This window comes from Pipistrellus hanaki (genome assembly GCF_964339955.1).
Source record: "Pipistrellus hanaki genome assembly, chromosome: 7".
Taxonomy (NCBI): Eukaryota; Metazoa; Chordata; class Mammalia; order Chiroptera; family Vespertilionidae; genus Pipistrellus; species Pipistrellus hanaki.
In genome coordinates this window covers 86,105,258-86,119,252 of record NC_140509.1, presented here as the reverse complement: position 1 = coordinate 86,119,252, position 13,995 = coordinate 86,105,258, and the positions used below count along the sequence as shown (strand labels likewise).

The window sequence follows — 13,995 nt, the reverse complement described above, 5'->3', positions numbered from 1 at the left end:
TCGCCAGCATGTGAGGGCTCTCCGTGGTAAAGACCTGTTCTCCAGGAGGCACACACCCCACCACTCCCTTTCTACTTTGCAAACTACTTCTCACCAAGCATCACAGAAATTAGGCAACTTGGTTAGAAAAGTGACCCCTTAAAAACAGTCACCCCTGAAGGGACTAAGAGATGCCATCCTAGCATCAAGGCCCTGCCCCCAAACTCCTCCCGCCCCGCCTGGCAGGGACAGGCTCTTGCCTCTGACACTCTCCCCAGAGTTACTGCTGGCAGAAGCTCTGGTCTTTCTGGTTACTATCAGCTCCAAAACAATATTAAATCAGGCAGGCTATCTACTTGTGCTGGCAGGTCCTGGAGCCACGGGGAGGGACCCCAAGTCTGCGTCTGGGACACCCAGGGCCAAGGCCACTGCGGAACAGCACAGGAGGGGCGGGGCAGGGCACTGCGAGGGAGACTACCTGGCGTCTTGGGCACTGCTGGTGGGTCGGGGTGGCGCGGAGTCGCCGCCGGCACTGGTGGGGCCGTGGCTGCGCGCGTCCGAAGGCACGCTCCGAGTGCTACGGCGAAAGAAGAGCTTCAGGAACACAGGCCAGAGGGAGTGGGCACGCACAGGGTTTTCCGTTAAAAATACAACAGGGCGAGTGAAAGGGCCTTACAACACAAATGTAAAGCACTCGTTGAGATTCAGGTCTAGGTTTGGGGGGGGGGGAAGCACACCTAATGTCAAACTCAGTATTTAAAACAGATGTGTTCTGCCAAAACCGGTTTGGCTCAGTGGTAGAGTGTCGGTCTGTGGACTGAAGGGTCCCAGGTTCGATTCTGGTCAAGGGCATGTACCTTGGTTGTGGGCACATCCCCGGTGGGGGGTGCGCAGGAGGCAGCTGGTCGATGTTTCTCTCTCATCGACATTTCTAGCTCTCTGTCTCTCTCCCTTCCTCGCTGTAAAATATCAATAAAATATATTTTAAAAAAATAAAACAGATGTGTTCTTTCCTAGGAAACACTGACAAGTGAATTAACTCTTAAAAAGTGGTCATGAGGGTGAGATGCAGAAATGCCACCGCATTCAGTCAGTACTGGGACATACTAAGGATCTGAGCTCACACAGCAGGTGCACTTGGAGTTACACACATGTAAAGGTCAAGACTGGACAGATCATCACTTGTTTCCACGTTTAAACTGACACCAAGTGCTGTTTCTCACATGTTTGTTATGTTATGAACACCCGCGGGCCTCCCTAAGGCCACTGTTCAGAGAGAAAGGAGACAGTTATTCCGAAGCCAGAGGGCAGTGAGCAGCTGGAGGCCGTGAGTAAGCTCAGGAACGAGTTAAGTGACAGGCCCACAGGGGAGTCTCTCTCCTGCAGCTGAGGCGCTGGGACTGTCTTCCAGGTAGCGCAGCAGGAGCTGAGAAACGCGAGCGCCAGTGCAGTCACAGAGCGAGACCCGCTCCCGGGCGGCAGCAAGCAGCCACAGAGGCCCGCCGAGTGAGCGCACGGCCAGAAAGGCTCCATACCTGAATCCCTCCGGAGTTGGGATAATCAGGTGGGGGTTAGGAGGGTCGCTGTGGCATCGCGGCACCTTCACAGGCCGGGGGCTGTTCCGATGAATGGCTGCCAGTGAAAATGGCGACAAAGGCAACACGTTAAAGGGGTCAACAGGAAACTGCCATGCCAGGCGATTAATGAACCAGGATGGGACTTAATTTGCTGGTGACCAAAATAAACCCTTTCTACAAGAAAACCATGTTATAGGACACATTCGAACCTTCCTCCATCAAAAACACTTTGTAACTCCCAGGAGGAAACACACAGCACACACGCAAAGCCAACGCCGCGGCCACCGACAGGGCCACGCGCTCTGCGCCCGGAGGGCTCCGGGCAGTGGTGACACCCAACAGCTCCGGGCGGGAGGTCACTGCCATCTTCCTGAGGGCGAGGACTTCTGTTTTGGTCCTTTAGACCAAACCAAGAGTTTATGCATTATTTTTAGAAAATGTTCTCTTTTTCTCCTCTTTTAAAGAGTCTGGTAGAAGGTAAACATGATAAAACTTTACACAAAGTTTAATAACTAAAAACTTTAAGAACTGACCTTCTCCAATGATTACAAAAATGCTGGCAACTGTCCTTTCCCAGTTACTAAATGTAACTGGAATGGACGTGTTACACTTGGTCTATTTCTCCCTAACCTGCTCTCCCCTTCCTTTAACTTGGTTTTAACCCTCCTAAGTTTTTTTTAAATGTCATATTTTCTCTCCTATGTCAACAATTTTAGTCTGAGTGTTTCATTCTAAAAGTTTCATCCAAAATGAAAATACTGCCCTTCACGGGTGTTGTCTGTGTGCTTTCACAGCGTTACACAGGAGAAACAGAAGGACCCAAAAGGAGCAATCTGAAGGGAAAACTTGCAAAACAAGAATGACGCGATTGTTAAGAAAAAATTGAAGAGATCTGCAGGCCTGGTTCATCATCTCAACTACCAGAACAATAAATGGAATAATCACCAGTGCAAAGGTGAAAAAAAAAGGAACAAATATAATTTGGTGCGACTTGTGATATCTTTAATTTGCAAACCCACTGGTAACTACCGAGTCAAAAATTACTACAAAACTTTCCTCTGAAGGTAAAAGGCCTTCTGCTGAGACACACTGGGGGTCCACTAACAAGTTTGACATGCTTCACAGATGAAGCAAAACATTTCAGACTGTTATATCTAACTCACACTAACATGTGACACTTCATTGAAAAGAAAGCCCTAATGACCAACAAACATAAAACAGATGCTCACGTTCCATTAGCGGTGAACTATTGACATGTTTTTCATGGAACAAACTAACAAAGCAAGTGTCCGCTGGGAAAGGATGGGAAGACTCTAGTGGGTCCACATGGACACCAGGCGGCCACTGAAGAGAATGAATTGGAGCTACACCTGTTGACACAGGAATTTCTACAACTGTCAGGTAAGAAAAGCAAAAGAACACTCAATGTGATCCAATTTTTATACAATGAATGGCAAGCGAGCACCCCTATACATGCTGTGTGGCATGAGCAGAAAGGAACGGAGACATGGCTGTGCAATTAAACATGTGAGTGCAAAGAAATGAGGAAGGTTACATACCAGGTTGCTACCATTAAGCTACATGGGTAGACCGGGGGAGGTGAGGAGGTGGGAGTGGGGGAGAAAGGAAGCAGCAACAACAACAACAACAACAACAACGAACGTGACAGCGATGTGTTCTCCCTCTCTTTCATTGGTTTCTCAGAATGAAAGAACCTAGAACCAATGCCTCTGGCCTCGTATTCAACTCCATCTGCAGTGTCATCACTGGACTGTCCTCGTCAGCATCGCTTTAGGCACCAGAAGGGGAGGCTCCAGGGGGGAGAGCAGCCAGGGCACTGGACTGCAGGACGCTGGCTCTCAGGCAGGGCTGGCCACCACTCCACAGTGGCCGAGGGCAGGGGACACCGTGAGCCCACAGGAGCCAGAAGCCAACTGTCCGCCAACAGTGTGGAGAAAGGCAGAGTGAACAGTGAGTGACTCACGCGTTAACAGCGATTGCCTGAGGACTTGTAATATTTTTCTACATTAAAAGTTTTCCGCCGAAACTGGTTTGGCTCAGTGGATAGAGCGTTTGTCTGTGGACTGAAGGGTCTCAGGTTCAATTCCGGTCAAGGGCATGTACATTGGTTGTGGGCACATCCCCAGTGGGGGGGGTGCAGGAGGCAGCAGGTCGATGTTTCTCTCTCATCGACGTTTCTGGCTCTCTATCCCTCTCCCTTCCTCTCTGTGGAAAATAAATAAAATATATATTTTAAAAATTTATTTTCCTACATGGCCCTAACCGGTTTGGCTCAGTGGATAGAGCATTGGCCTGTGGACTGAAGGGTCCCAGGTTTGATTCCGGTCAAGGGCATGTATCTTGGTTGTGGCCCATCCCCATTAGGGGGTGTGCAGGAGGCAGCTGATCAATGTTTCTCTCTCCCTCTCCCTTCTTCCCTGTAAAAAAAATCAAAATATATATTTTTAAAATTTCCTACATGTACGTTTTCTACATTTGTTACATACTTTTTTTACATTGTAATTTTCTACAATGAAAGTGATTCCTTACATATTTTAGAGAGGTAATTTTTACTGAGTTATTGATCATGTATTCTTAGAGAAATAATTTAAGAGATCATGGAATCATTTATGATAATATGCTTAACCAAAGTTTGAGAAGAATATAATAAGTTTTATATAAAATATTCAAATAGTAATTGATAACTATCATTTCACAGCAGCCTTGGGAGAAAGAGAGGTATAAGTAAACGTAGTAAATTTTGAAGATAAAGAACCAAACATTAAAACTGGGGGGGAGGTGAAAGATGGTCTACTAACCTTTCTATAGCTAGCAAATATCCTTTGAGAGATAGCTGCTGCTCAATAAATTTATCATTTGTGACTTACTTTATTTTGCATAACAAATTGTTTAAAATTTCTAAATTATCATATTTGGGTATTTATTACATATACATACAGTTTTGGTTTTACTCATATCTTAAGACTGGGGTTAGACACAAACTTTTCCGAGACATATTTTAAAACTTCAACAAACGTTGTAAAGCTGTATATTAACTGTAATTAAAGTTTATTGTAGTATAACTTGTTTTTGTTTTTTGTTTTTTAGTAAGTAAAACCAATAGGATCGTTGGGAGAAAAGGGTGCGTAGGGAAGTGGTAAAGAAAAGCTTCAAAAATGAAGGCGAGCAGGGCCCTGAAGCTCGCCCACCTGCCACAGGAAAGGCTCTTGCCCCTCAAAAGACTCTCTCTCCAGTCTCTCCTCCCAGAGAGAAGACTGCGGGGGAGAGCAGACGAGAGTGCCGGTGAGCAAAGCCAGTGCTGCGTGGAGTCCTCCACATGTACACCTCATTCCTCTGGCTTTAGTTGCCCCCGTGCTGATATCCTTAAAGACCCTCTACCCACTGGAAAGGAGGGTGAGGAGGAGGAAGGAGACGCTCGGCAGAGCCAGTGGGGTCAACAGAAATGCTGCAGCTGCCGTCTTACCAAGGTACAAACCTGTAACAGGACTGTGCGGCTTTCCTATCACGTGACCAATGCATTCGTTCATCAAGGCTTGTAAGCTCTAGCACCCACAGGAAATGGGAAAGGAGAAGGAAGAATGAATACTCTCTCACGTAGACAATCAGCACAAATTAAGCTTTAGGTATATTTAAAAGAACATGCTATCCTTAGTAAACGTTTTCAACGTTAGCTTAAAATAAAACAGGTATGAACAAGAATTAATGACATGCGGTGCCTAATTAAAAATGTCATACAACCCCCTTTCATCAGTAAAAGCGGATGTGCCCTCAGTGCCCAGAATGCTATGACGTGCACAAATGAGGGCCTGCAATCACCTCCACTATTTGGAGTTAAGTAAATTTATATTTTGAAACATCTTTTTAATCTGATGGAATTTATAGGAATAACAGTGATAATATTTAACATTTAATATCAGGCTCTCAGATGACGCGCAGTGAAATGAAATAGCTAATCCTTGGTCTTCACTAAACTGCTAAAAACCAGCAACGAGGTCAGCAGTCAGTAAATACAAAACCAACAACTATTTGTTTTAGTTGCATGGCCCGCTGGCGCAGCCGCTGGGCCACACTGTGTCCTACTGCAGCTACTGACGACTCAGTTCTAAGCACTGCTGTTACAATTACATTAAACATATTTTAAAATCACTATGAAATATGAAAAACACACAATCAAGAACAGACAGTAATAAGCTTGTTTGTTTTTTACGGGAAAAAGACTTTAGAATAGTTCATACCAAGAAGTCATCTTCTGGTAAAGCTGAAATGAAGGCAGGTTCGATGGCTTGCAGAAAGTCAAAACCTTGAGTTGCCCACCTGCAATGAAAAGCGTCAACAATCACAGAAGAACCAAGAAAATGCTATAGCAGCTTTAGTCCACAACACTGAAAAGCAGTGTAATTGGAAAATTACCATCTAGGACAAAACACATTTTCTGTCTTTATGTAAATGGGGGGACTGAGTATGTTTACAGCATGTTTTGGAAAAGAAAGACAATATGGCTTCTTAGGAAAATAACTGGTTACCAATTTGTTTTCCATTTTTTCTAATAACCGGCTAACTTTCACGAGGGAGGAGAGATTAGCAACCAGGAAGATCTGTCCAGGGAGAACGTAGGCTCCCTTAGAGAAAACTCACTTAGAACAACAAAAACCAAACAAAAACACAGACACACACACAACTGATCCCTGAGGAGATCAAAATGCTCCCGCTGTGTTCTCCGCTCAGGAGCCCACGGTGAGTACAGGAGGAAGCCCTACAACCCCACAAGCTCCCGCACATCCCACCTGGTCGTTACCTGGGTCGGGTGCCTCTCCCACTCTCACACTTAGTCAGGACATAATTCATCCATTTCCGGGCAAAGCTTATATATTTGTCTCCAATCTTCTGTCTAAACTCTCCAGACATCAGTCGAACAACTTCTTTATGATACTGTAAGATTTCATTTACATTAAAGTTAAGAAGAAAATGATTATAAAAACATCTAAACACTATAATACCATATCAGTTTAAAATGACTTTTTTCTAAAAACAAAAATTCAGCCTTGGTTCGGCTCAATGGATAGAGTGTTGGCCTGCAGACTGAAGGGTCCTGAGTTGATTCCAGGCAAAGGCACATGCTTGCATTGCGGGCTCAATCCCCAGAAGGAAGTATGCAGGAGGCAGCTGATCAATGATTCTCTCTTATCATGGGATGTTTCTCTCTCTCTCTCTTTCTCCTTCTCCCTTCCTCTCTGAAATAAAGAAAAATATTTTAAAATCTATAATAATAAAAGCATAATATGCTGATTAGACCTTCCAGACGAAGCCAAGGCTTTGAGGGAAGCCCAGGTCCCAGGTGTAAGAGGGAAGCTGGTGCCAGCAGCCAAGGGAAAGAAGGCCTACTATTGCACGAATTTCATGCATCAGGCCTCTAGTAAATAAATAAAAACAAAAATCCAATTAAAATTTACAGCATGAAGAGTTAGAATATAATATTTCAATGTAGTTTCACAAATGGTTTACTCATTTAAATTAAAAATGTGCTCTTATGATATTAGACAACTCTTAAAAGGTTTTTAAATGTAAGTAGATAGCTGTTTGCATAAAATACTAGTAAATCCTGGGCAACTATTGACAGTTTATAAGTAAACCAACATTTCTAATATCTAGCAATGGTGTAAGAAGACATTCCTGATTAAGTTGTGATTACAATCAATAATCAGATTTGCATACAAGACTCATGACACTTCTTATGAGTAAGTTAAAAGCAACTGCCGAGCTGCACTGTCTTTCCTCGTGCTCTGGACCTACCTCGAACCCAAAGTTGTAGCCCTGAATCATGGCCTCCCGGTGGTACTGCTGCAGCGTGACAGATTCCGACTCATCGACTTCAGCATCGAATTCTGAAGTGAACATGTGGTCCACTCGGTCAATGGCATCACTTATTCTGTTGCAAAGCTCTAATGCATCATTCTAAAGAGTCCCAAACCATAATTAATCCAAAAAGAAGCAAATCACACAATGTTTATGTATTTTAGTGGAAGATTTCTTTCATCATCACAGACATAAACCAGTGCAATATTTCTCAGCCACATTTTTTTGGTTAGTCAAAAGGAATGACCAAAAATAAAGAAAATTACATGATTCTCATTTTTATCTGTATTAAGTGTTAATATCTTATGAAATATAAAAGGGACCCATTTAAAATGGTAACATCTAATGACAATGTGATCTTGGACTAAATGCTTATAGCATCAATATTTTTACATGTCACCCACCAGTTGTTTTCCTCTGGGTGGTTGCTCAAATTCCCGAGTGAACGCCGGTGTATTTCTAAATGACCTCCTCAATGTTACCAAGTCATACATCCTTCTCTTTCCCCTTCCACTAAATTCAGTTTTCAATTAGATCTTACCCCACCTCCCACGAGACACTGGCAACGGCTAGAGGTATTTTTGGTTGTGACAACTGGAGGGGAGTCAAGTCTGCTGGCATCGATCGGTGGAGGTCAGGGATACTGCTAACTGCCCCACAGAGCACAGAGAGCCCCCAGACAAAACGCTCAGGCCTTGTCGTCTCGCTAGGCAACACGGCAACGGTGCTCAAAGTGAGCTCCCTTCCCACTCACCTTTAAAAACACACCCTGTGAACACATGGTCCCAGACCATCCCCTTACCCACGACCCCAAACTTCCTCCTAATCCTCAACAACTCCCTGCGGCTTAGAAAACAAAGCCGAGGCTCTCCCCAGCTGCCCTGCCAGCCTCACCTCCCACTGCCTCCCGCTGCACGCACTGGAGCCAGCCGAGCAGACCACACCCGACTCGGACGTCCAGGAGCCCCCGGCAGCCTGACCCAGACACCAGTGCCTGCCTGCTCCTCTCAACGCGCAGTTTCTGAAACGCCCCCAAGCCAAAGGCCTCCATGCCGGCTCTTCTCAGATGCTACCAGGAGCCTCTGACTCTCCCCCTCTGTGGTCAGCGTGACAGCTCCAGTTCTCAGGCTACAAATTCCTCCAGCTCAAGAATAATTAGTGTCTCATGGAGTCTTACACTCTCACTGACTCAAACTACAAGGAAAGACAAGCCCTGCCCTGTCATTAGATGGGTGACAGCCTGAAGGGGTGGTCACAGAGAAGTAAGATGGGTCAGGAGGACTGGAGAGAAACGCATGCTTATCCAACTCCTTGTCATCTCCGTGCCACTTCTTCCAGAAGCCACGCTTCAACCTCCTAAGAGGACAGAGCTGGTGGCCCGGGAGAAGTGTGGACAAGACCAGGATGATAAATGGAGGACGACAAAGAAAATGGTGAAAACAGGAAGTAAGAGAAGAGAAGGTCGGCTCTGGCTGGCCGTGAACTCTGAGGCTACGTGCCTGTCCTCACTGGCTCTGTCTAGTCATCTGGCTGATCTAGCTGTTACATGAGGTCAGCAAAGCTTTTAGACTACACATTACTGACCTGGAGTACCTCCAGTAAGTGCTGCTAAGGAATAAAAACGTTGGGCTAGAAATGAAGAGACCTAAATTCCAGTATCACCTTCGCTACTAATCAACCATGTGACCATTATGAGTCATGTGACTGTTCATATTTCCGTCCCTCTACAGTTCCAGGAAAGATCCAGAAGCTTTTTGGCTTAACCATGGGGAAGTGTGGCCTGGGCAGAGGGGGAATGGGAGGACAACTGGATAATATTTTTTTATTACATGATAGCCCCCTGTGCTGCCGAGTGACATGCAAACATGCACACACCAGCTCAGGCCACGCTGACGGGAATACCTTTAGCTGCTGCAGAGCCTTGGCGATGATGGGCTGGCTGGACGTCTGCTCCTGGCGCAGCGTCAGCAGCCCCTCAATGGACTGCTGGAAAGCTTTCCTCTGATGGAGGAGGTGTGCAGACTGCATGACAACCAGTAAGACATTATCCACCTGTGAAAGAAAGGCAAGCACAGGGCTGACAATCAGGCCCATTCCCTGCCCCCCATTCTAGTTCGGCCCTGCCCGGAACCAGTGCCAACCTCAGGGTTACTGGGCAGCAGCATCTGCTGAGGAAGCAGGGCTGCAGTGGCGCCGATGGCTAGGACCTGACACAGTGTGAGACTCCCAGGGGACGGTGCCAATGATACGTGGGAAAAATCCTAGAACTCAGGGAACTCCACACCCGTGTGCCATGTGCATGGCATGTGCGTGTGTGTAGGAGCAGCATGGGAGGTGGGAGACATAAGAATAAAAGTGGGATTGGCTGGAGCCTTGTATGAAACTGAAAAACCAGACTTAATTATCTTTATTTTTTAAGTAGTTCGAGTAGATCTGGATGTGGTCAGATGTATGTATTAGAATGATCATTCTGGAAGACCAAAGCGAACAGATGCAGCAGTGCAGGGAGAGGAGGAGAGGGCTGAAGCAGAGAAGCTAAAGGAAGGTGAGGTGTATTGCCATGATCCAGGAAAAGAGGAGGCGGCCTGACCATGGAATGGCGGCATGCGGAGGAGAGGCACTGATGGGCATGCTCTGGGCTCACTAGGGCTGCTGGACTTACGGGAACTGTCCCCACTCTGGTTCGAACAGCTGAGTGGGGAGCACCGTTCCCTGAGGCAGGGAGCGCAGAGGAAGAACCATCTGCAGAGTCACAGGACCGGGCCGGCACTCAGCGCTGCGCGGGCAGGGTTCCAGGTGCCACGACACTCCCCACCACTGCCCCTCCCTGAATGCAAGAGCACGAGGCAGCGTCCACGGTTTCAGTGAACAGCTGCATAGACTGCGGTCCCTGCGAGGAAGGCAGGCGATAGCCGGCACTACAAAAGGCAAACCGGAGGTCCCAGAGAGCCTGGGTTCGCGGAGCTACAAAGTCAGTGAGTAAGGTGATTCCTATAGTTCATGGCTGTACAGAGCTAATGGCCTGGCTGAGACAGAGAAGACAAAGCATTTCAAGCATTCCAGTGTAATTTGACATACCTATGGATTTTGATGGAATGTTTCAGTACAAGCAATGCTACACAATTACCTGAGGAGGGCATACCTGCATGCTCCTCAGGGTCTCCACAGTCTCCACCTGAGGCATGATCTTCACAGGCTGCGCCTCCCACGTGGCCCAGCTGTCGCCCGCCAGGTCGCTGTGCTTGGTGAGCAGGAGATAGGCGTCGAGCACCAGCACGTACTCGCAGTCCTTTGAGCAGTCCTTTCCTGCGGCGGCGTTGAGCAGCGCCAGGATAATCCTCTTCTCCTCGGCGAGAGTGTCTGGGACAAACATCTGCAGGTTTTCTAAGCCCGGGATCTGCACCTGGAGCAGAAACCACCGCAGCCCGATTACCTTCACTGGGGTGATGGCAGCCCGGTGTCTGCGTGTCCAAACTCACCACAGCGTATACGCTGGTTAGGTGCAGTTTTTCTGTGCCAATTATACCTCAATAAAGCTCTAAAAATAAAGTTAAATGTTAGCCATTTGAAGAAAAATCTTGAGTTAAGAAATGCCATGAATGAAAAAACGTTACTTGAAGGGACAAGCGGTTCCGGTCAGTGATGGGGCGTGACTAACTGGCGGGGACTCCTCACACTGTGTCCGCTTACAGGGCAGCCTCTGCGTTTCCACAGCAAAGCCAAGACTCCTCAGGAGGAAGGTCAGCCTGAGCCAGCCTGCCTGTGCTGGTCTGGGCCGCCATTCGTAAGCAGAGCAGATCCCAGACACAAAGCCTGTGGCGGGCAGGCGGGCAGGCGGCGAAGCAGCCCGCGTCTGTGCGGGATGCCGTCTGACACAGGACGTCCCCTGACTCAGTGAAAAGGCACGCGTGTCAGCAAGGCTCACAGCGACCCATGGGGAGGGGACCCTAACGGCCTTTTAAAGATCATTTTAACAAGAAGCACACAGGTGACTGTGCCGGACAAGTCACATAAACGTGGGTGGAACAGTTTCCAGTATCAGCCTCATGCACAGACTCCAAATGTCAGAGCTCAAAGATGAAACTCAAAAAGAGGCTCTAGTGATGTCCAGGATGTCGAAGATTTGTGTAGAAAGTCTGAATTGTGAGGGTAAAAGAACAAAACAACTCATTTGAATTCAACATAAACACATATGTGTAACTAATTTAATAAAATAAATATGATGACTATTTAATTATTTTTATCTGTAAGACAAGCCAATAGGTCAAGTATGAAAAACTTGATTTGGGGAAGACGATGGAATAGTCCTATAACTGGGGTCAACGTGTGGCCAGCAAAGCCTAAAATTTTTACTCTCGGGACCTTTAAGAAAAGCTTTTCTGTTTTGGAGAAAAGTAAGAAAGAGAGCATCTCAATTACACCATGAGAAGACTTACTTTGACATAATACCATGGGAATTACTTTCACTAATAACACATGACTACTTTGACATGTAACGCGTGACTAGTTACTTTGACATGTAACACGTGACTAACTTACCTTGACATACTGCTTTGATTTTAGGACCTCCAGAAGGTCTCTAACAGGGGCTGAAAGGATGAACTCGGCAGCTATTTCCAGGTCCTAGGGTCATAGACACAATGACACTTCTTTAGAGCTGGCTTTTTAAAAATAAGGAAAAAAATGAGCAAGTAATAGTAACTAGCAGGGACCACGAACTCACCTTTCTCAGCATTTTAGCAAAGCCGAGTGCCTTGGAAGCTCGCTCCCGAGCCTCGTGGAAGAGCTCCTTCAGGGCCCGGCTGATCTCCACAACAGACCGCCTGCAGGGGATGGAGACAGGAGGGTACAGGAGATACAGCCGGGGATATGAAGAGAAGGAAAGATGAAGCACGTTCCAGACCACATTAATACCACTGAAGGTAGTATTAGATATTCAGGAGCTTCCCCCGCCCCGGTTTTCCAAAAAGCATTGTTCTTCAAGTAAGTAGGGTACACTCCATCACCATCAGATAACAGTAAGCTCAACTTTCTAACCATTTCTTCACAATCATTTCTTGGAGTTTGAGAACAGGTCTTAACTCCCAACTCATAATCTAACTAAAGGCATATATGCAGCCCTGGCTGGTGGGTCAGTTGCTTGGAGCACTGTCCCATACACTGAAAGGTCAAGGGAAGAGTTCGATCCCTGGTTGGGGCGCATACAGGAAGCAGAAGGATTGATGTTTCTCTCTTACATCGATGTCCTCCACCAAGTGTCTGTCTGTCTCTCTCTCTCTCTCTCTCTCTCTCTCTCTCTCTCTCTCAAAAAATCAGTAAAACCCCATAGCCTTGGGTAAGGATTAAAAAAAGGCACATAACCAGAGGTAAGCCAGTAAATGTTTAACAACTGGCTTCACCCAAAACACTGTGTTATGTGGTGTTTGTCAGTGTTCGGGGTATGGATCTAGACCCCCACCACAGCCGAGTTCAGGCTGCCAGCGCCACGGTGCAAGGCGGTGACTGGGAAGAGAAGTGCACCGTCTACTGCCATCGGCTGTGACCCAGGACAAGCCAGCCTAGGACCCACCGCACATGAACCATGTTTCGGATGCACCCCTAAAAACTACCAGAGAGCCATTCTCTGCACTGGTTCACCACCTTAGTTCTTGAGTTCCCATTTTTGTTTTAATCCTCCCTATTAGCTCTCAAAACTGCAAGCCCTACAAATAGCTTCATCCCACCACCCACCTCTCTGTCCCAACTCGACAGGCCTCCCTTGAGAATCCATGTGGTAACTGTGTGTGCATCTGTGGCATAAGGACATCCCAGCGCTCTGAAATCCAAATTGTATTTCACATCAACTCCGGATGGGGAGCACAGTTCAGCTCTACAGATGCCAGCTCGGCCTGAGCACTGCCGAAGGGGGTGTCCCATTGCCCTGCTGACTGATCGCTGGCCACACAATAGCTACATGACTGATGTACAGGCCATAAAACAGCCATGTTACATGATTCAGCCTAAATGCCATCTGCACAGAACTGGAGGAAATGCACCGGTGAGTAAGCCACGGTTCCACTTCAGCTTCAAGTGCAACAGAAGGGACGCGCTGAGCATAAAAGCGATACCAAAGTAGCAAGTGACAATGAAAAGCGCTAAAGGACTGCCTCAGGGTACCCTCACTTAGAACACGGGATGATTCTGCTCTGCTCATTTTTGCCCACTGAAACTACCCGTTCCTTTCCCCAACGGCGCCATTTTACCGGGAAATGTCACAGAACCAGAACTAGAGACCACCTGAAAAGACAGCGTGGGCGTAAATCCCGCCAGGCCAAGCTCAGAAAGTGCCCAACCATTCGGTGTGAAAGAGCCGATCTCAGGCTCCTCACCTGATCTCATCCGAGGCACTGCTGTCGTCGGCGCTGGTCCAGAACTCGGCACAGCTCTCCTGCAGGCCGACCTCCAGGAAGCTCCCCGTGGACTTCAGCAGCATCCCTGCGATGTCGCTGGGACAAAGAGCAACAAGAGTGAGCAGGGGAAGGAGCGCGCTCACTGCACTACAGCTCCCAAATGAGGACCTGGAAGG

The 13,995-nt window shown here is 47.1% G+C and overlaps 1 protein-coding gene across 4 annotated transcripts in view; it reads right to left on the bottom strand.

Annotated features, from left to right (window-relative positions):
* Window positions 1-13,995, bottom strand: part of MAP3K4 (mitogen-activated protein kinase kinase kinase 4) — a 65,928-nt gene that overhangs the window by 13,599 nt on the left and 38,334 nt on the right. Inside the window, exons 7-17 of one of the 4 annotated variants that reach the window (XM_084890905.1) lie at window positions 13,799-13,915; window positions 12,154-12,253; window positions 11,970-12,053; window positions 10,573-10,833; window positions 9,333-9,482; window positions 7,368-7,529; window positions 6,373-6,506; window positions 5,813-5,891; window positions 5,041-5,119; window positions 1,515-1,611; window positions 458-556 (exon numbers count right to left, since the gene is read on the bottom strand). In XM_084890905.1, coding sequence (XP_084747031.1) covers window positions 458-556; window positions 1,515-1,611; window positions 5,041-5,119; window positions 5,813-5,891; window positions 6,373-6,506; window positions 7,368-7,529; window positions 9,333-9,482; window positions 10,573-10,833; window positions 11,970-12,053; window positions 12,154-12,253; window positions 13,799-13,915 — 1,362 coding nt within the window. The remainder of the gene's footprint in view (window positions 1-457; window positions 557-1,514; window positions 1,612-5,040; window positions 5,120-5,812; window positions 5,892-6,372; window positions 6,507-7,367; window positions 7,530-9,332; window positions 9,483-10,572; window positions 10,834-11,969; window positions 12,054-12,153; window positions 12,254-13,798; window positions 13,916-13,995) is intronic. The other 3 variants (XM_084890906.1, XM_084890907.1, XM_084890908.1) reach the window with 3 other exon arrangements.